Source organism: Mya arenaria, chromosome 13, assembly GCF_026914265.1.
Source record: "Mya arenaria isolate MELC-2E11 chromosome 13, ASM2691426v1".
Taxonomy (NCBI): Eukaryota; Metazoa; Mollusca; class Bivalvia; order Myida; family Myidae; genus Mya; species Mya arenaria.
This window is the reverse complement of record NC_069134.1, coordinates 57,855,324-57,879,265: the sequence shown is the minus strand read 5'-3', so window position 1 is coordinate 57,879,265 and position 23,942 is coordinate 57,855,324. Positions and strand designations below refer to the sequence as shown.

At 34.0% G+C, this 23,942-nt stretch overlaps 1 protein-coding gene across 1 annotated transcript in view; it reads left to right on the top strand.

The window, feature by feature from the left end:
- LOC128215421 (receptor-type tyrosine-protein phosphatase kappa-like) overlaps positions 1-10,356 on the top strand; it is a 29,024-nt gene extending 18,668 nt beyond the window's left edge. Inside the window, exons 13-25 of the mRNA XM_052922106.1 lie at positions 260-296; positions 413-510; positions 1,653-1,772; positions 2,488-2,639; positions 4,096-4,231; positions 4,576-4,719; positions 4,891-4,990; positions 5,105-5,181; positions 5,420-5,551; positions 6,026-6,154; positions 7,817-7,962; positions 9,287-9,422; positions 9,783-10,356. Coding sequence (XP_052778066.1) covers positions 260-296; positions 413-510; positions 1,653-1,772; positions 2,488-2,639; positions 4,096-4,231; positions 4,576-4,719; positions 4,891-4,990; positions 5,105-5,181; positions 5,420-5,551; positions 6,026-6,154; positions 7,817-7,962; positions 9,287-9,422; positions 9,783-9,860 — 1,485 coding nt within the window. The 3' untranslated portion in view covers positions 9,861-10,356. The remainder of the gene's footprint in view (positions 1-259; positions 297-412; positions 511-1,652; positions 1,773-2,487; positions 2,640-4,095; positions 4,232-4,575; positions 4,720-4,890; positions 4,991-5,104; positions 5,182-5,419; positions 5,552-6,025; positions 6,155-7,816; positions 7,963-9,286; positions 9,423-9,782) is intronic.
- Positions 10,357-23,942: the final 13,586 nt, after the last annotated feature.

Here is a 23,942-nt window from a genome sequence, read left to right as displayed (position 1 = left end):
ACAGCTTATGTAATGCGTTGTGGATCTCGCGACTTATTTTCAAATACTAAACAATACAGTCAAAATTAGAAAATTTGAACACTATTTTCAAATAGAAGGACTAATGGTCGTGACTAAGCCTCAAACTCAATCAATCGCAAGTTCTCAACGATGACAGTTTAAGTGTATTCATGTATTGTTTGAAATTGAATAGTGCACCCATAAATTTATTTATTTGACCTAAAATTAACTAATTGTGTATTCTCTTTCTTACTTGCAGGGCTATAATCGGACACGTGCATTCATTGCCTCCCAAGGTACTGTTCCGAGGTTTTGAAGTTTTTTTTCTGGGAAACTGTCTTGTTAAATTTATAGTTTAATCCTTAAATGCTCTTTAACGAATGCTTCTGTAATAACCTAGAAATGTATGCAGGTCCAACAAACGAAATACTGGTTGATTTCTGGAGAATGGTGTGGGAAACAAAGAGCGGAAAGATTGTCATGCTGACCAACTTAACAGAGGAGAAAAAGGTTGATACCTTTCTTAAGACAATTTCTCTAGTAGTTTTAATAATGACAATTATAGAACATAATTTCTTTAAAACTGTGTTTCCGTTTAAAATTTCGTTGCTGAACAAGTAGACCAAAACCGGCTTAATGTCCTATTTAACTTGTTTCTGATATGAGATCACTAATTAATATGTGCATCATCGATTTCTGTATGCGGCGAATTTAAGGATTTGTCGGGAACCCCCTCCCCCTCTCTCACCAGTTTACTCGTCCATTAATATGTCACTTCAAGGCCTATTTTAAAGAAAATTTGAAATGTTAATTTGCTTTGCATTTCTTGTTTAATGCCGTTTGTTTTACAGGAGGGGTCATGTGTATTTGTTTATTGGCTCAGGATAAATTTACAATTGACACTTTAAGAGGAGATAAACTCATTGTCTCACATAACCAATGTATACGATCTGCATAGCCAATGTTTTTATTAATTTGACCGATGGGAAATAAATAGTAAATAAATAAGTGTAATATGTGTTTTTATAGTTATGTAACTGATATTTTTCAATCCCCTTTAAAAACATGGTCACCATTGTAATATCCAAATTGTAAAGCATCATTATTAAATCATATTGAATAATGATAATAATAATAATAATAATAATAATAATAATAACAACAACAAAAACAACAACAACAACAACAACAAAGATAATTATAATAATAATAAGAAGAAGAAGAAGAAGAAGAAGAAGAAGAAGAAGAAGAAGAAGAAGAAGAAGAAGAAGAAGAAGGAAGAAGAAGAAGAAGAAGAAGAAGAAGAAGAAGAAGAAGAAGAATTATAATAATAATAATAATAATAATAATGATAATAATAATAATAATAATAATAATAATAACAATAATAATAATAATAATATTTTATTATTATTATTTTTTGAAATAGTAAACGATAAAAACACACTATTAGACAATATTATTTGTTCATTTCTATAAAAAACCCATCAAGAACTGCACAGCAGGACACTCAGATCTTAGATCTGATAGACAGCAGACATCAGTAATGATTAAAAGCAATTCATAGCTGTTGTGTACTATACATGGATTGAGTGACACTTAAGAAGGCTAAAACTAGGCCTTAAAGGTAAACCTTTAAATATACTTTTCAGATGAAATGCATTCAGTATTGGCCTGATGAAGGAAGCGCTAAATACGATGATTACAAAGTCACCATTCGAGGCAAAGAATACTTTTCGGATTTTGTCATTAGAGAATTCACCATAAAGAAAGTAAGTGTTGGCTTTTACTGAGCTCCGACACCACAGTTTTGTTTGTTAAATATCACAGGCTATATAGTGACATGGAATGTAACGTTACAATCAATAAAAGAATATCACATTCAATAATAGTCACACATAAATATTAGTTTAAAATATTTTTAACCATATTGTTATAGAGCAAAAAATCACACACGTTTTTTCAAGTTGTCACGCAAATATATTTAACCATGGCTGAAATAGACCTTAAACATTGCCCTAAAGATTCTGAGGATCATTATAATACGACTCCATCTTTATCAATCAACGTATCGATGGATTTTCCGAATCAATAATCACGCTAGCATATAGTTCTGATTTTTGTTTTACATTGTTTGAATAGAACATTAAGATTTTTTTACTTTGCAAGTGAAAGTTTTAATTTATATTTTGTGACACTTGAAATGAGTAGTATATTGACATGACGTTCTAGTTTTTACTATATATATATATATATATATATTGTTATTTTGTGATACTCATTGAAATGAGAAGCATTTTGAATATATATCTTTCGTTCAGTTTAAAAGTTCTAGATCAGAAATAAAATCATTAAAAGAAAACAATTTAACTCGTAAATATTTTAAAAAGTACATCAATATATTTTTCCATCAACATTATGTTATTTTGAATTGCATATCTGAAGCCAAATGTTTCAATACACCTTGAACAGAAGCTTCATTTTTAGGCGGAAGCGGAAAAGAGAAAAATCTATCAGTTTCATTTCACTGCCTGGCCAGATAAAAGTGTGCCGAAGTATGCATCATCTTTGGTCCATTTTCGACATAAGGTGGACACCACTACTGTTAAATGGAAGGGCCCCGTTATTGTCCATTGCAGGTATGTCCATATTGTGTCTGTTTTAATGCTTTTTATCGGCGTAAAGCAAACTGTAATACGATAACTTGTGCAACGCATTGTACTTATGTCCTTATTACTTGCTTTAAGCCATTAGTACCAACAAACATCTACTGGAGTGTTATAACATGTAACAAGCAATATCTGGTTCTAAGAAGTGTTGGACTCGTACTGTAATGAATAAAGTGAAAGATATAGCTGACTATAACTTGGATATAAACGTTAAAATTCGTAGATCTGAACACTTTAGATTAATAGATACGTGTCATACAACTATGCTTGACCAAATTCACCATCAATGGCGTAATGTTATAAATGTAAATACAAGCATACGACAGATAAATGGAGGCAACAAACTGCGGCTATACAGAACTTTTAAGCAAACATATAAAACAGAATACTATGTTCAGAGCCCATCTATTACCCGCCTTAACAGAAGTGCGTTAGCTAAATTTAGATGTGGAGTGGCGCCATTAAAACTCGAAACAGGCCGCTATGAATCACTCAATGTTGAACAAAGAACCTGTTTTAACTGTCATAACATAGTAGAAGATGAATGTCATGTTTTATTACATTGTCCTTTATATAATAATCTACGACATTTACTGTTGTTAAAAGTTATTGATATTAATAATAATTTCAATTCATTATCGGATAACGAACAACTGTCATTCCTTCTTTCAAATGAAACTATCGTTAAACACAGTGCCAAAACCTGTCATGATATCCTGAAACTCCGACGTCAGTATCTGTATAACAAATAATTTAGTGTTTGTATGTTTTATTGCATGTTTTGTACAATAATGATTATTCTCACCTTATTTTTATTACTGAATATTTTAAGTTATATTGTATGTTTTAAAGTTGATATATTTTATTGTTTTTTATTGAGCAAATAGTCTCTCATAACTCCATGAGGAGTGGTTTTATACATTATTATTGCATGTTTTATCTGTATTTATCCCATGAATGTATAAAAGTGAGACTTGAATAAATTTTCTGTCTGTCTGTCTGTCTGTATTGTTATATTTTACAATTGTCTTATCATTACCATACACACGGGTTATGTTATTACACGATCTTTAGATAAACTGTCCTTGTTTTGACGAAGAGCAATTTTCGAAATATAAAACGCCAAATTGACCCGTTTATTTAAAGACCGGAAACAGTATCATATGACGTCATAATATGCGGCATCATGTAATAAAACAGCTATTTATTTATAAGCTGTGAAGTATGCAGTTCATCTTGACCGAAAAATCATTTTTGACCTCGTCTATCGCATCGGTCAATAATGATTTTTCAGTCAAAATGACGGCATATGTCCCTGCTTAACAACAAATAATTGTATATAATTGTCTTTGATTATTATTTGTGAAAAAAGGCCATGCGATTATACATAAGCATTTTTGCTTTTTTCGTTCTTGTTCTGTTACAGTGCGGGTATTGGCCGTACGGGGACATTTCTTGCCTTAAGTTTTCTGGCTGAACAAGCCTCCATGATGGGATATGTGGACCCTGTAGGCTGTGTGAACACGCTGAGAAGACAGAGGGTCGACATGGTCCAAACACCGGTAAGAAAATACCATACATGTATATAGTAGCCAATGGGGCTGAAACATGATAATCATGGGATCATATTCAATGTCTAGCAGCTTTGTTGATTACATATCTTAGTACTAAATTCTGAGTATTTTCATTTCCTGCCTCATGAACCCAAATGAATTCACGAAGCCCATCTTAAGATAACAGTATGCTTTATATTTAATATGATATTTTTTTGTATAAAAATGGCAAAGGAAACACATCTGTTTTCATAATTTTCTAGAACGCAATAAATTCAGAAATGCCATTCAATATATTACAATAATTAAACCCACATTGAACGTCTAATTGTGTTGAATATGATTTTATTCAGGACCAGTACATATTTCTGCACATGGCACTTCTAGAGACGTTGATGTTGTCCACATCGGCTCTACCTGCTTCAAGTTTCCTTGGCGCCTATGAAGAACTTCTGTTCTTCGACAAGGATCGAAAGAAAATTGATGTGGAGTTCTCTGTAAGTCAATTTTATAGATTCGGTTTGCACGCCGGACATTTATACGTATGTGTTAACTAAATGGACTATTTGGTAGTTTAAACGATAAAAGTGTTTTCTTTCCTGCAACTAAAATGGAACAAAATGTTTTTGCACATCTGATATCAACCTCTATCACGTAATCGTTCACAGAGGATGGAGAAAATGTCTCCCGTGGGTGATGAATGTCAATACGTCAGTGCAAAAGAAGTGAGGAACAGGAATAAGAATCGGTATTCAAACATTCTCCCAGGTAATTTTGTTTCTGTTTGTTGAATTGTTTATTTCACAAAAAGTGACCAAAAGCTCTGACAGTTATTTATTCATAAGCTTATAATTGTTCACTCCAAATGTTATTGTTTTACAGATGCAGATCACATGCCGCACTTGACTCCTTCTGGTAAGAAGTCTGAGCCTGATTACATCAACGCTGTATTCCTTCCGGTATGTTGCACCGACATCAACACATATTGGTTAGATCAAAGAATTAAGTCACCATGCTGTTTGTGAAAAATATGTATACATATGAATACGTCATGTTACACAAAGTAGTATTGAACTTATTTTCCTTTCTTTATTTGAAAGAATGTATTTAAATAACAAGAATAGTCTACAAACAAGTTGTCTAACATTCATTGTTCAATGAACGGCGTTTAATGAATGAGTAGAGTACGTATTACAGGGTTACAAGAAGAAGGGAGCTTTCATTGTCACCCAAACACCTCTAGAGGCGACCAAGACTGACTTTTGGAGAATGATAGTTGAACACGATGTCCGTACAATCGTCATGATGAACAACAGAAGTGAGATGAAGGTAAGGTCTACTTTATTTTTGTTAAAAGTGATTCCTCACCATAATTAGGAGATGTTAACAGATGGAAGGAAGACCAGTTTATCATGTAGTCCAAAGTGATTATATACTTCCTACATAGGTAAATATCTAATGACAATTTAAAGACTATTAGTGAAAAATAAGGTAGGGTATTAATATCCATTTATATACTTTGACGCACGGGACTGGGCTTTGTTTCGCATACAACTTATGTCGCTATACCATTACATTTTTAGATTTCGCGTTTAGGACATGTCTTTTGTTATTTGTTACCACAGTCTTGTAAATTGATAATTCTGAAAAAAGTAGTGATATGAAAGTGCTTTTATAGTATCTAAAAGAAAGGTAGAAGAAACAAAACGTTGTCTTAGGGTTTAGTAAAATGAAGCAGTTCCTGTTGTTTCCATACTATCATTTCGGAGAAATTGCTTACCTGTAACACACTGTCAATTCTAGGAAGGCGAAATATATTGGCCTGAAAATGAGGACCCGGAAGCATTTGAACACATCACCATTTTCACGACGGGAGAGGAATGCGGAAAAGGGCTGCGAACGATTTCGCTTGGTTTGAAACGGTTTGGAAAGGTGGCGTGTTATTGTTAAACGAAAAATAATTTTGTAATTTTGTAAATAACGTAGCTTAATAAATGCCCATCAATTTCCTTTTCCATATCCATTAGTGAAAATACATCACGCCGTATTGAAAAATCCGTATCACCATACTGTCATTTTCTGATTCCGTAACATGCGAGTACCGTGTGTAGCCTCGAAACTACTTTAGCGTTGCTAAAAATAGCGTGACAAAGAGTCTGGTAAAACCTGTTCACTTTTATATAAAACACATAATACATAAAATTTTACTCACGCTCTAGAAGCATGAACATATTCATGAACATGGTTCTTCAAAGATACATGCGGATAAGCACGAAGGTCGAAGCGGTGAACACTTCCAACCTATCTAGATAACTAGATGTTTGCCATTTCGGAGTTCATAAATTGTAACATTATCATAACCATGAGCAGCTCGCCAATACAAAGAAGAAGGCGAATTTGCGTCATCGAAGAAAACAGCGATTGACTCGCAAACTTCCCTCAATTCTGCATATAATGATCGTCTTAACACTTTAAACAAAGATAACTTCACTATTTCTTCACCATTTTAAATGAAAAATAGCGCAGTATATCCCGCTGACGGGAGCCCCGCCTTCGGTCTTTTACCAGATTTTGACTGAGAGTTTAGTTTCTTAAAACACTTCGAAAAACCTTTTCAAAATACGACCGTTTGACGGAGCACTGTCAAAACATTATTTTGGAAACAGGTTTGTCGAAGTGTTTGATGAAACTAATCACCTCATCAAACTTCGGTAATTAAATGAAGCCTGGGCTCTTTAAGCGGAATAGGCTGCCCTCTGTTTTATTTAAACTTGTGTAGTAAAAGAGAAGTTTTCTTTGATTTAAGTCTTCATTTTAGGCAAAATGTTGCCCTACGACGTACCATATATGACGAAATTTATCACGAGGTATACACACACTGTTTGTTACGTCTACAGGAAATGACGACTAGTGAATACTCGTAAAAATAAGTACCGTTTTTTGTGCTATGACATTTAATCATTAATTTCGTATCAGCAATTTTGATAAGATATAAAATATTTTCTTCTTATTTTGCTCATTAAAGTGAATTCTGTAACTTCTGACTTCGTTTCGCTATAGTAGCCTCCCTTTACTTCAAGAAACATACGTAACACATTCATACGCGCAAGCCATTCCATATTTTGACATTTGACAGATGGTGGTAAATGTAAACCGATACAAAAAATATAAAGGAATAATTAGATATGCAGGTAAATAATAAATGGAATATTACAATTACCTGCGATCTTGACGGACACGTGTTTACACACCGAACTCGTCGTGACGCAGGTCACCAGAAAAGCGTCCTATCATAATATACCCTATACCTTTTTTTCATTTTTCTATCTTTGTCAACATCATAACATGCTTATTCCCTTCCTCTCAATCTGCCTTCCTATCTATTCAATGTCCACCCAATAATCACCATTGCCTTTATGGTTATCATCGACAAAGGTAGCATTTATACAAAACATGAATACTTAGAATTACAGTGTTGAAAACCTACTTGAATTTTAATGTTGACGAGGGAAATGAAGTTGAGGAAGCGAAAGGAGAATATGGTAACGAAGATAGAAACAGGAAAACAATAAGTGCAGCATTTTCTCGTTTCAGACACGGGGACTTCAACAGATACAGTTTGAAAGTTGGCCTGCTGGTTCAGCATTGCCCTCTTCTCCTAAGGATGTTTTAAACCTCCTTGATGCAGTACAGTATTGGCAACATCAATCCGGAAACAACCCTGTTCTCGTTCATTGCATGCAAGTGAATGTTATGACATCCAACAATTGCATTATCGGCTTTTCATTTACACGTTCACAATACATTTTTCTTCAATTTTAGCAAAAAGTAATCCGTTCAAGTATTTTTACTCGTCTTTTATAGTTAAATATTACCCAGGTAGCATGGACATATCATTCCGAAATTGGTGTTGCCTCAAATATAGATCCGACATAATTCCGTCTTGTTTATGAAACACGGCCTGACATTGGTGAACAACATCAACCCGACACCAAACTAAAGTTTGACCGACATGTTCAAATATCGACGTCCATCCGACATTAAACAGATATCGCTAACATACATCGGTCAAATGTCGGTTTGATATCTGTCCCTCTTAACTTTGCATCACGGCGCACACCCGGATTCATGTTATTTTTTGATAGTGAAACTAACTAACGATTATAGGTTATATGCCGTTGTTTTATGATGTTTTGATGAAACAAGGCTAGGTACTGTTTTCCATACATAATTTGCATAATACAAAACACGAAGTCGTTATGACGTCAGTAATCTAGTTTTTTTTGGTGAAATGGACAAATATTTCATTTGCACAAAAATATAATTTTAGGTGTCATAACCGGCTTACGCGTGTGCCCTCGGGTAGGATTTTCAATCCAGACCGGAAACACAATATATATATTATTAATTCATATCGTTTTACGCAACAGGAAAAAAATCAGGAGTAAGTGGATTGTTATGCGTTGTGTAAGCGGTGTTGGGGAGGAGGAAGATTGAACAAGATACTATTTAGCTCAAACTTAATACAAGCGGGATATTTTTAAATTCAAAATTGTTAGTTATCAGCCTTCGAACACTGATGTTCCATTGTCTCCCTCTTACGGTGTATCAATTTCGCAATTGGTTAGATGTTTGGATGTGGAAGAATAAATCACAAACTTAAGGATTTTTGCTAGACTTAAGCGTATATTTATGTTTTGAATTAATAACAAATGTTTGGGTAGGTGTGAGATTGAGTACTCATAAACTTTTTGAAACCCTTAGTGAACACATCTTTCACATTGACCGTTCCAACGCATTAACCCAAACATTCGTTAATGAAAATATATTTCGCATCGTGAGTGGTTGGTCTGTGATGTTCTAAATGTGGTATTTCTGTGGTGATTTGAATGTGGTATTTCGGTGGTGTTTTGAACGCTATTTTTCTCGTAAAGTGTCTGTTGGACTTGTACTTTAAAACAGGGTCATCATACTGTTTGGCTACTGGGTTTGTACCTATAGTGTTCATTGGTTAATTAATGTGGTATAGTAAATAAAATAAATTCATTTTATATAATATTCTAGGAACGGAGCAGACCGAAGCGGCCTGCTCTGCGTTGTATCGGTGGTGTTGGAGAGGATGAAGATAGAACAAGATGTTGCTATAACCCAGGTCATCAAAGAGATGAGGAACTACAGGGAACAGATTATTCCCTCTCTGGTACGTACACTTACAACATGTGTACATAACGACTTATTTTAATTGTGACATATATCTTTTCCACCTGTTGGTTGCGACCATTTTGCAAAATATACGCCTAAATAAATTTTGGGTTATTTAATGGTTCTTTTCTAATTTCAGTGGCGATTTTTACATCAAGTTGCCTCTAAACAGGGTTATCTTTAAATAATGTATATAGCTTTTGGGTTTATTCTTGAATTTTCCACTGCATTACTGCAACTGTTGACCTGGTTGAAGCAATTTGTTTAATACAAAAATATCATAGTATATCAGATCCGTGCATTTTCGATAGAACCAAAGCCAATCATTAAGCATGAAAATGCATTGCTTTCATTTTAGGAGCAGTTTCAGTTTGTTCATGAAGTAGTAAAAGAATACATTCTGCAGAATGAAACCTACTCCAATTTCACCGACTGAGTCAGACGATGGGACAATTCCTTTGACATCTCCTTCTGTTTAGTAATAAGAGTGTAACCTTGATCGCTTGTGTAAATTTATAAATAGTCCGTTTCAGAGGGAAAGAAGGACGTGTTCGCCACTTTCATACCTTACTGGAAGAAAACAATTACACATTATTTCTGTCTTTAATAATGTTTCATGTGCTTTTGTAAGTGACTCTTTCTGTTTGAATGGACGTACGAGAGCGGACTGACTTCTTCGCGTGTTTGTTGTTTTTAAAGAAGCACCTTTTAACACATGCCTGTGCGTTAATGCTGTTAGAGGTTTCGACTGGTCTGTACAACGTTAATTTTATTATATTTTAAATATATAGCAATTGAAACGACTGCTATAAGGTACTTCTTTATTGGTATAGATCTGTATATATGTATATTGAACGATATTATGATGTATAGTATCTGTATTGCATTATTGGTAAAGGTACGTATATATGTACAATTAACATTATATGCCTATTATTGTATAATTTAATATGCTTAATAAATGTTATATATCAGCCATTCCTTCATAGAATTTATTGATCCATGGCGAATAATTTCCGACGGCTCGAAATTTGATAGCGCAATTTTTGCAAAAGCAGTGAAATCGCTACACGGATAAAAGTATGATTGGACTTACACTGACTGATGTGTTTTGGCATTTCTGACTGCTCTTGTGGTGATAATTAAACAACAAAACTTTGAGAATGTGCCTTGGTTTGAACATCAATTTACAACCGGGCAGAGTAAATAATTGATACGTTTATGTCAAACAACTGTAGTGAAATATAAATATTAGGAGCAAACAAATACATCCCAGGCATGAATTTTCATTGGCAGCAATGGTCCACGGCCCGTTACCCATATATGACATATCATTGACAACAATGTTGAAAGTCCCCTATCCCATATATGACATTTCATTTGCAGCAATGGTGCAGGTCCCCATCGCAGGTACGACACTGCATTAGTAGTAATGGTGCACGTCCCCAACCCAAGTACGACACTGCATTGGTATTAATGGTGCACGTCCCTACCCAAGAACGATACTGCTTTGGTAGTAATGGTGCACGTCACCTATCCCATGTATGACATTCCATTTGCAGCAATGGTGACAGTCTCATATCCTTGGTATGACATTTCATTGGCAGAAATGATGAAAGTCCACTTTCCAATGTTTGGCTTGTGTTTGGCAGCAGTGGTTGCAGGTCCCCAAAAACTGATCAACATACATTCAGGAATGACATGTCATTGGTAGCAATGGTGCATGTCCCATATCCTATTTATGACATTCATTAGCAGCAATGGTGCGCGTCCCCTATCCCAGATATGACATTTTATTGACAGCAATAGTGCACGCCCCATTTCACGGACAAAAAGACATCCAAAGTATGACAGTTTATTGGCAACAATAGTGCACGCCCCATTTCACAGACTAAATACATCCAAGGTATGACAGTTCATTGGCAGCAATAGTGCACGCCCAATTTCACGGACTAAAATACATCCAAGGTATTGCAGTTCATTGACAGCAATAGTGCACGCCCCATTTCACGGACTAAAACACATCCAAAGTATGACAATTCATTGGCAGCAATAGTGCACGCCCCATTTCACGGACTAAAATACATCCAAAGTTTACAGTTCATTGAAGGCAATCTGGCACGCCCCATTTCACGGACTAAAATACATCCGAGGTATGACAGTTTATTGGCAGCAATAGTGCACGTCCTATTTCACGGACTAAAATACATCCAAGGTTTGGCAGTTTATTGACAGCAAAAGTGCACGCCCCATTTCACGGACTAAAATATATGTATAGGATAGACAACTACTTCGCTCGGGTATATATGTCATAGATACGTCCACGAGGTATCTTTCCGACTTAGACCACGTGAACTAAAGTGAGAAGGTTTGGTTCTTGTGTTCATAAATCGAAAGACTCATACAATCCAAATACCATTTAACTTTGCATACCGCAGACAATGCGTATTTTGGTTTGGCTCAATCACGATTTTTCTAAGGATAGAGAATTAATGTTTACCGTACACATTGCAAGGAATTGCCATATCGGAATTCCGTTCCAGTCCTAGGACGGAATGTTTTTTAAACGGGTGGTCGAAAAACTAAATTGAATATTATTTTCTGCATTAATGTAATTGATATTGAGATAGACATGATAAGTATCTGTAATTTTTCTTTAACATCAAAAGGGCTCATATTTTGACGTTTTTATCTCAATAACGCTTCCAAAGATTGTCAGGTGTTGATAAAGCAAACCAACAAAAGTGAATTGGTATGGCTATACAAAAAATGCACTTAAAGTTTGATTTGTAACTTGTGGGAAAAGATGTAATGTTTTTAAGTATTATTAACTGTTATTTGGTGTATAATTATCGCCATTGAACTACTTACTAACGCTACTGTCTGCTAATAGAGATAAGTAAAAAATATCTAAAATGAGAACAGCATCATGCACAAGTCACTGTTTTTCGTAAATATGGCACGGTGGTTGGCATAGTGGGAGGGGGGTCTTTGGGGGATAAAGTTTACTTAGTATTTATACATTATAAGATAAACCGCAATACACTAACACCAATGCCCCGACCCCTACCAGGTGGGGGTAAAAGTTGTGTCGTAAACGACTTGAGTAAGGGTTTAGAAAACTATACTTGTGTCATTATACTTCTCATATTACACTTTTAGACGGAATTCACCACGATCAATATAAACAACTAGCAACTGGCCCTGGATTGTTTTTCATTGTTCTTTATCTTATATACCCGCTGTTTACGGTGTACAGATACCTACAACCAAAACTTGCTTTTAAAGTATATGTATAATAAAACCATGAAATACGTTTTAAAATCGGTGCCTGATAAATTACAGATTTTTTTTCTTGGCCTATCAATCCGGTTTCATACTTAATTGTTCATCAAATGTGATCCATTTTGCCTCGAAGAAATCGTGCTTTAGGAGTTGTATGTATTTCTGATTATATAACGTGTATAAAAGAAATGGAGCAATGCAATAGCGAATTCCGATTGGTTGGATTAGAGTGAGCGTGGCCTTACCAAGGCATGACAGTTCATTGGCGGCAATCGGGCACGTCCCCTATCACTGAACAAAATACATCCAAAATATGACATTTTATTGGCGGTTTTAACGGAGTATGTCCCATATCAATGAACACAATACATCCAAGATAGGACATTTTTACATGTGCAACATATACATATCTACACACGAGCTTCATTTGAAGTACCGCTTTTCTTGGTTCAAGGGTTATTTCAAATTACTTAGGATGGGGGGGGGGGGGGTAACATGGGGCTGTCGAGACAAGACTTGTTTATTCGCCAAGTTAATAAAATATACCTTAACTAAAGCATCCAATATTTATATGAAAAATTATAAGGTATATTTATATTTGTATTAGGTGTACTCAATACATTACTGATTATGGGCAACAAACAGTGGCAGTTTAAAATAACTGAGAGGCTGGGGGTAATACCTTCAAACCCCTAAAGTTTTATTTTACTGAGGTATACAAAATGACACGTATAAAATTATTAATGCATTCAACTAATATGCTATTGAATATAAACATTAACAGCGTTTTACTATATTTATCAACTCAAGGTTAAAATTAGTTGTAACAGAGTTCATATGCCGGCTACCGGGGTGAGGGGCAATGTGTCCCCCCTCTAGATCCATCACTGACGACGTCAATGGAATTTTTGCAGACAAATCCATTCACTTTGTCAGAAATTAAATGCGGTACCGAATACCGGAAGGTATTCCACATACACGCTATCCGCTTCCTCTGACCACGTTTTAAATCTGTAAAAGATCGTTTTCTTTTTCTGCATCCCTGCATTCGAATCAAATCAGTATTAGCGCAGAATCACGCAGTGAATAAATTTCGAAAGGTAAAAGGCAAGCATAGCTTTGCTTGAAAATAGCGGCAAATCCCAAATTTTAAGATCAGAGTAGTAAAAAAAACAACATGATCCTAAAGATAAACATGCCGATAATATGTTTTTATCTTTTAACACTTGCTCTACATGAAACATTCTCATTCAGCTTGTTTTATAATGCATATTATAAAGTTATTTTGGCGAAAATAACATTTTTGACAAAAATATAGTTAGGTTTTGGCGAAAACAAAAGTATTTTCGCGAAAATAAGATTTTTATAAAACTCTGAAGGTAGGGTTAATTTGGGCGAAAATAAAGTCTATGAAATTGATGTAATATCTATGAATTATTCAAACACACATACTCAATGATAACACGAATATATCCAAGAACATAATACACATACACACAGTAATCACAAGGTTTTTTAAGATAAATAATACTATTATCCAAGATGACAAACACTATTACATACGTTATCTGTCAACTTAAAAATTACTATTGGACAGTCAATGTTTTCATAGGCTTATATACAAAATGACATGTCGCCATCTCCTTTAAGTTGTCGGACATTTCTTTGATTGCTTCCTTTAGATTTATCGAGTACCTGCTTCAGCAGCAGCAATAACGGTCTATAATTATGGGTTATTATCATCAACTTAATCCAGTTAATGACAAACAGGTGTGTATAACCGTGTGCACATTTCGGATTAAGGTGTGATCAACAGAAGCATGTTAAAGTACTGCCAATTATCATTGCATTCTCATGCCCAAGACCTGTTTTCAATAAGAAAGCTAAACGTTCCAGTGGCGGTCTCGTGATTTATTACAAAAAGAAGTATTTTGGAAATGTCGAACTAATTGATTTTAATGTTAAGGGTTATATGTGCACTAAACTATGTAAATCTTTTTTTGGAACTAGTAATGATGTTTTTATCATTCATAGCCTCATTGTTCCTCATAATGAAAGATTTTTTTATAGATGCAAAACTTTTTATTTCACTTTATTTGGTTACTATTTTCAACCATATTTTTGATAATGGATTATTTCCAGACGCCGGACTAAAGGTATTATTGTGCCTATCCAGTGTAAATACGTTTACTGATATTGTACGTGAGGAAGCAGACCCTTTATGTGTTAAGCATATCATACATTTTCAATGTTTCGTAAAATGTATTGTAACTGATTCGGCTAAATGGTTTGATCAAGAATGTAGACATACTAAGAATTTGTACAAAAATGCCATACTCATAATAATAATAATTCACATGGAGATATAGATAGATTGGAACTGTTTAGATTGAAACGAGTGTATAAAACTACTGTGTCGAAGATACGCCGAGCGTTTAGAATTAAATGTTGTAAAGAGTTTGAAAATCTTTGTCAAGTATGTGATTCGAACGAAATAGAAGACGAATTTCATTTTATATTAAAGTGTTCACCTTATGTCCAATTAAGACAAACTTATATTAAAGGTTATAATAGTGTTAGACCTAGTATGTTTAAACTTGTGCAACTGCTTAATACACAGAACACATCTGAAAATTTATGTTAAGCAAATAAATTAGAAACACAAAAAAACTGTATAGTTTTCGTGTAATAAATTCTGTTCTGTTCTGTTCTTCATGAAAAGGGCGATAAAACCAATCGTTCTAATTATAGAGCCATCACGTTGGCCAATCTTATTGCCAAAATATTCTCATTATTGTTGAATAATAGGATTAAGAAGTGGTGTGAAACTAATAATAAACTAAATAATGCCCAATTTGGCTTCGTGATAGCCGCAGTACGGTGGATTGTATATTTATTTTGCACACTATTATTCAAAAAGTGTTATTACAGAAGCGTACATTATACTGTGCATTTATTGACTATGTAAAGGCTTTTGATACTGTTATACATGATGCATTATGGATTAAATTAATCCAATCTGACATAAGTGGTAAAATGTTAATAATGTTAAAGTCTTAATATGCAAATGTAAAGGCATGTGTCAAAGATTTGTATAATATGTCATATTCAGATATCTTTGATATTTCTCTTGGTTTGAAACAAGGTGAACCCCTGTCTCCTCTTTTATTTATTTTGTTTATAAATGATATTTAAGACAAGGTAGATTTTGATAATCTGACAAATAGCGGTATTCATAACCTGTATAAATGTAACTGTTTGAAGATGACATCGCAGTGTTCACTACTGATCTTATTAGTCTACAAGCCCAGCTTGATGCGCTGTGCAGAGATATTCAAGCAAATGGGGTCGCCAAAAACCTATTTTCAGATTTTTATATTGTTGTCAAAAAGGTTATTTTCGTCAAAATTAACCTTATTTTCAGATATTTATCGAAATCTTATTTTCGCTAAAAACTGTATTTTTGTCAAAGTCGTTTTTTTTCGCCAAAATTAACCCTAGTTTCAGATTTTTTATCAAAATATTATTTTCGCGAAAATAACTTAATTTTCGCCAAAAACTAACTATATTTTTGTCAAATATCTCGCGAAAATAAATTGTTTTTAGCCAAAAACTAACTATAATTTTTGTTAAAAATGTTATTTTCGCCAAAACTAACCATATTTTCAGATTTTAATCCAAATCTTCTTTTCGCGAAAATAACTTTATTTTCATCAAAAATAACCTTATTTTCGTATTTTAGTCAAAAATGCTATTTATATAGGGTTATTTTCGCGAAAATAGCCTATTTTCGTATTTTAGCCATACCCCTAAAATTCTAATACTTTTTGTTAATGCAGTAAAATCCCTAGTGCTTTCAGTGCTTTTATCATCTTATTATTCATTGACCTGACAGGCTGAGACAGCTGAAGTAAGTTAAGTTCATAACACCTTCTAATGTCCTAGTGTAAACGGCTTTGTCTTCTAAACTGGAACATGCTTAAAAGATCAAACCAATCCGATTATGCACTTATTCATAGTTAAAGGGTATGTTATTGATATAGAACCTTGAAACGTGAGACAGATCACGATCTCTTTTCATGAGTATACTCGCCAAAATTTAATCATTAGATACGCCATGTCAACACGTCTTGTATTTGTTCGTTAGACTATCCGTAAAAATAAAATATGCAACTAGCTTTCCCTTTGTCTTAGGATACATATTTTAGTGTAAATACCCTTTGTATTCTGGAAACACCTTCTTGTGTTGTTAATCTTTGTATGTTGCAAAACCCTTTTGATGTAGTTATCCTTAGGAACAATATAAAGAAAGGCGTTTGACAGTGTATTAATAATATGATTATTACTTTATAAGAAAATGAAATAGTATATTATCATTCTTTAATATAGAAGTCTATAATATCAGTAATTCCGCAATTAATTATGCGGTTATGTAGTTCTTTCCTGTGTATAATACATTGAAACAACAATATATTAGAACAATAACTGAATTACGCTGAGTGGAACTATTTTCCTGTTTGTATACATGCATACTAAAAAGAACTCTTAAATTCCATGTTTGTCCATAAGTCTAATGTGCTTATCGCAATGAAAGTCGTGTGGAAGTTGCCCAGGCCATATTCCATGTGATGATGATTAAAATCACGTGATGTCATATTTATTTAAAATAATATTTCATTTTTTAAATTTGAAACTAACACTATTTAATGAAAGCTATATAAACGTACAACTATATACAAACGTATAAAAGGAATATTTACCAAAACAATATTGTATAGATTAAATTCTATTATTTTTAAACGGGATTTTCCCTGCTCTTTAAGAGAGATCACTGCGTAAGAGATGGTTACAAATGGGATCTATAAAGAGCAAGGTGTAATCAACTTTCGTGGGTCAACCTGGAAAAGACTAATAGCGATGTAGAATTTCAAACGGACTGCATCAAGTAATTGTTTTCTTAGATTTCCGAATATTATTAACTTGGCATTCGAACTGCGGAATTTAAACGTGCTGGTATTCACAATCGTTTTATTGTTAAAAGGCGATATGTTTCTCAAACTTTGCATTAACTGTAATGATTGATAATGTTTGACATGCGAATGTACATACACGCCATTTTTGGCCGTTTATACCTCAGCTGTTTTATTCGTTGAACGATACAAACGGCAAAATATCCAAATGCATATCCCAATATAATCAGGGGGGTTGTAACCAACTTGAGCAAGTAGCACGGTTGTTTTTGTGTCACTGGTACTATAAAAGCGAAAACATATACTAGTACTTATTTAAATAGCACAGAGGTCGACATTGGTTAAAGGTGAATATATAGTCATAGCTTAGAACTGGTGTCTTGTATAGAACCTAGGTGTTCAAAAAGGCAGCTTAAGGCGCACTACGAACAATATTAGGTTTAAAAATGTCCATGTGTATGAAATATTGTATTCCCACTATAATTAAAACGTTATTTAAAAATGTCAGACAGTTTCGGTCGACTGTCTCGGTAAAAACTAAAGGACCCCAATTGGATAGAGATATTGACAATCATCACATTACATGCGTGGTAACAGTAACTGCTTTGTAATTAACTGCTGTGTGGTGTTGACCCTTCTATATCTTGGTCCGCTCTGATGCCTCACTAACCAAAGGACCCCATTGGAATAAGTGTCATTTACTGTTGTCGGCAACCCTAGATACAGCATTAGAGTTCCGGTCAGCATTATTAGATGTTATAATCATAATTTATTATCATAATGCATAATTATGAACATATTAAATAACATATTAAATAACTTAATTGCAAAACAACTTATAGAATGAATTTCTTTTAAAACGATTAATTATTTACATTTTATTTCAAACGCCTTTTCTGTCAAAGTATTTGTATTGATGCTTAAGGTTCGATTAAATTTGCCAAAAGGGTTTTCAAAATACTATGGTTAACTACATCATTAAGTGTATTTCAAATATCAAGGGTTATTGAATCGAAATGCGAATACATAGGGTTACTATGAAGAAGAAGGCAAAGAAAAACTTGCTCTACCTCTTACAAATCACTTCCACAAAGTTCTAACAAACTCTACTTTCCTTTCTCCGTGGAAGTTTGCGAACGTTTGTCCAAATTTCAAAAGATCTGACCATTCCAGACCCTACAATTATAGACCAATATCGCTTCTACGAAGGCTTGGTAAACTCATGGAGTGCTGAATCCATAACTACATCTACAACTACGTCATCTCGAATACAATACTTACATCCTTTCAATCTTGTTTTATCAAATCCGTTAATCAGCAAGAATGTATTTTTTCAAAGCCTTTGATGATTGCGAAGAAGTACGGACTGAATTTTTGCGATGTATCAACGGCGTTCGATCGAGTTAAGCATCAAGGTCTAATTTATTAGCTGAAATCCATCTGTATGAGTGGTTCCCCTTTTCACTGGTTCTCCTCTTATCGTCCTGATTGCAAACAACGGGTAGTTTATCCCATTCTTATTCAGGAATTCTCACTATGAACACTGGTGTTCCCCAAGGATCTATCCTTGTACCTTTGCTCTTCATCATCTTCATTTATGCCATTTACAATGGCATAAAGGCAAACATTTGCCAAATCGTAGATTACATCAATCTTTACATCATCGTCGTAGGTCTCGTTACTTCTGCAGCCATCCTCAACGATGATCTTTCTCAAATATCATCTCGGTCGAAAAAATGGCTTGTAACTTTTAGCTCATCTTAAAATGAATCAGTTCTGTCTGCTTTGCATCTCACATATCTTCAAACTTCAACAAGGCATGCCAGAGAATTAGTATGTTTTGACCTCTAAAGTTAGTTATTTTTCGTGCATTTTTGATAAATTGTATGTCACTGTTATCAGAACTCTACTCGAGTATGCCAATTTTGTCTGGGACAACTGTAGTAATGAACTTTAAAAAAAGCTATCCAACCCGAGACGGCTAGAATTGTCATCGGTGACACCAAACTTGTAGTAGTGACCGACTTATGTCTGAATTTAACGGGGATACGCTGGCAGAAACGAGACGCAAACATCGCCTTATTATGTTCTTTAAGATGTGCATTGGTCATTCTCCAGATTATCTTACAGATCTGTTTACCTAGCCACGACATCAGCCATATGCCCTACGTAATAGTGCAGATAGTCTATTGTAACACTCAAGCTTATACTTGTTTATTTCCGCCAGTGGAATTCACTCCTTTGAGATAACTGAAACACATATACTTTCAGCGAATTCAAATCCCATCTTCAAACAAAATCAAAGAGACTACACTCTTGCGTTTTTGTATAATTCTAAGAATACTCAAGATAAAGTACATGTATTGAAATACTTTAAACAGTTTCTGTAAAAATATATCACTAGGCTTATTCAAGATAATATTTGTCCTCATATTGTGCACATCATACACCCAGTTTTTGTGCCTCCATACCTGTACACTCCTACAAGGATTTAGTAAAAGCAATTACATTGCATGTTTTAAAATCCTTTTCAACTTTCTATTGTTGAACTTTAATTTTTATAAATATGAAATAAGAAAGATGTGTTAAAGTTAAAGGGTATGACAATTGCAGCTTGAATATGTATGGATAACTTCATCTACAAGGACAATAGTGTTAAGTAACGTCTCTTTATATTGTGTTAGAACTTGGGACGGTTGAACGCATTCACGTTTCAAGAGCATTAATAACTATAATACTATCTAAGCATAATCGGATTGCTTTGATGTTTTCGCCATTGCCATTTAAGAATACAAAGCAGTCTTAGGAGATTACAAAGTGTTATGAACATAAACCGCTACAGCTTCACAGCCTGTCGGTAATGATATGATTTCACCATTATACAAATATTTCCATGATTACTGGAATAAAACAAGATGCATGGAAACATAACAACAACAACATCAACAGCAACAACAAACTCAAGAAAGACAATAATGAATTTTACAGCACGACATACCAATCATAACCTGTTGCTGTTGTTTTCTAGCCGTTGATGAGACATAACTTGGCACTGTTAATAGCGTACCACAGTTTATGTTTTTGTCTTTCGTAACAGCTAAGGATTAAGTTTTTGCATGCAGCCGAACACGACGCCGACAACGATAGTAAGGCTATGATGAGTCTATGCCATCTTTCCTAAAAACAGACGTTCTATCAATAGGTACTTGAATAGTTTGTTTAAAGAGAAAAAAATAAGCTTGTGCTTAGTTCTCGAATAACTAATCGCATATGTAAGTATATTAAGCTGATGCAACTGCCAATTGTGTTTACATTTATTACTTACTATTCACAATTGTCCCTTTGATAAAACTTCAAAATACCAAACAACTACGCATTGTTCTTTCTTAAAATTTGATTTGAATGTAGGTTTTCAGCTTCGTCGTTTAAAGGGTTTAAAAAACGTCATATTAAAGATTTTTAAGACATGCAAGTGGTCATAGATCTTCAGATAGTATTTTTTATAAGCACGCCTTTGTGACATATTGCAAACGCGTTTTTTTACTATTCCCGAAATGGTCTGTAGCAAAATGGACATTGCTGCAACAATTTGGACAAAGTTGGAGTCGAGATATTATTGTCTTACCATTCGGTACTATTTATCTTCAAATACCCTCTTTATCTAGAAAGCCTGATAAGTTGTAAATGTCTGATATTGACCAGTCATTTAGCAACCAAGTTATTATTTTTGCTTGTAAAGGACTAACTCATGTTTTGGTAAAATGTAGTTTTTGCATGACGAAATAAAATATGGCACATGATTAGGAGTGTTATAACTAAGATACTGATGGCTGGAATCCTTTTAGAATGTTGATTAACGCTCGAATAGTGTCTATTAAAGTCCTTAATTTTGAGTGGCGTTAACAAAGCGTTTCAACAATATGCTTAAAGGTTAATTTATCCGTATGTGTGTGTTGGAGTTCATGTGGGCATGTTGTTTTGTTATACGTTTTCCTTTTTTTCTGGACTATACCAACGCCGGTAGGCTCCCCTTAAAATCAGAATATTTGTTATACTTTAAGTATATTTTCAGGTCTGCAATTTTGGGGTTACAAAGTACAATAATTAAAACAAAAGTTACTTCAGATGCATTTCCGTGATAGAATGGTGACAAAATATGAGTGAATCCTTTTAAATAATACAATAGGTATTACAGGTATTTGCACATTAGCAACAAAATGCAAAGACAATCTCGTGGTTAAGGCCTTACAGACACATACTGACACAAACAGATCTATAATAGACTACACAAACATCTACTGATCTTTATTACTATTGTTGGGGTCACCGCCTTGTAAAGGTCAGCGGAAAAGGAACTCGATAAGTAAAATAACAATTGTCTCAACACTTATTAATTATAGCAACATTGAAAAATAAACCTACTCGAAGCCAGCCTGAACTTGACAATTAAGACGAAAAACACATTATATTTTAACTGATCAACTAACTCCATGTAATCTACGAATACCATGCAAACGAATCAATCCAGTCGAAAGCCGGCTTTTTGCTCATATTCAAAATCCAGTCCCTTGGGTTACGCATGCGCGTATAGATCTGGTGTTGCTATAAAACAAGACGCGAGATTTTGTGAGATTAAGCGAACATGGAGATTATGAAAAGTACGGTAAAGTCAAGCCACTAGTGTTGCCTTTATTAATATTGTGTTGGAATGTTTTTATTGTACTGATACAAACATATATTGTTTTCTGTCATAGTGTATACTATCTACCATGTTTATGTTGCGTTTGATCTGTGCTTATGTTGTACTGTTATAATTTTTCAATGACAAAAACTGATAGTTACCAAATTGGTGCATTATAAATATATAAAGTACTACTAGGGTTTCTGTCAATAAGACTAATTCTAGTACCTTTTTGTGAGATTTTCTCTTTTATTATATTCTTTTTAAATATATGTCACGAGAAACATTTGCTTTTCAATTATCGTGTGTGTTTGTATGATACCCTTTAGACAATGTTTAACTATATATCTGTGCTAACCTCTATTTACCCCCCCCCCATATATATCTCTACATATACTCGTATATAGTGCGTTTTATAACTTTTTACAAACTATGTTATGCCATTCAGATTACCAGTTTTGCTTTAATATATTAGGTATACCATATACTGTACCAGTTTTATAAAACAAAAATTCACTTTGTCATGTGTTATATTGTTGCTATTTTGTCGACTTGAAATATGTGTTATCATGTCTATCTTATCAATATTTATACAGTCGAAACTCGCTATGTCGAACTCTGTAAGCTCGATGTTCTGGTTAAGTAGAACTTTTTTCATGGGTTTAGTTATACATGTTTTGAATGTCGGTTATATCAAATTTTCGTTATATATTAGTATTTCCCGTAAGTCCCGACGACTTCGACAACGCGAGTTTTGACTGTATTTAAGTTATGTTACATGCTTGGCACACATGTAGAATAACAATTTCATCGTACAATAATAACACGAACAGGAGTTATCAGTAAGCATATACTAAGATAGTTTTCTTTTCATTACCTGATTACCGACTTATACATATATATTAACAGATTTCTTCAGAAGCAATACAACAAGAATCCGTTTCATATTATATGCATTGTGTTTAAGGCGAAGGCATGTTCGCGCTGTGTTGGTTGGTTTTCCTGGGCTGTTCAGTGGAGGCGGTATGCTTTCAATTCAATTGAGGTCTGATAAATCTAAGAGTAATAGGCTGGTATTCGAAGTGCATGTTCGTTGAAGCCTTTTATATCAAACATAGCAATTGTTGTTTATCTTCGAAAACAATATGTCACCATTTAATGGGCATTATTAGATTTTGAATTTCCTTGTAATTTATAAACGTCGGGATTGAACAAAGACATTTCTTAAGTATTTTACATGCCAATATCGACTTTGATCGTGTATGTACATATGCAATACTGGCATAATTCTTAAAATGAATTCTCATTGTGGAACATTTTCTTCTTTTGTTTGCTTCATATGTCAATAAACAGAAATTAAAGAATTATGGAAATAAAATAGGCTTACTTTGTGGACAGCTGTTGCAATCCTTCATACTTAAATATTCTCTCCTGGTTGATGTATATGATTTATTAGTATTGGAGTGGTAAAGAGGTATAGGTGTCCACTTCACATCAACAAAGCTTAGTATTGTTGAAGTTGAGTACCAGCTTATTTACAACTCTCCTTAGAATATAGTATAAGTACATCTACTAAGCTACC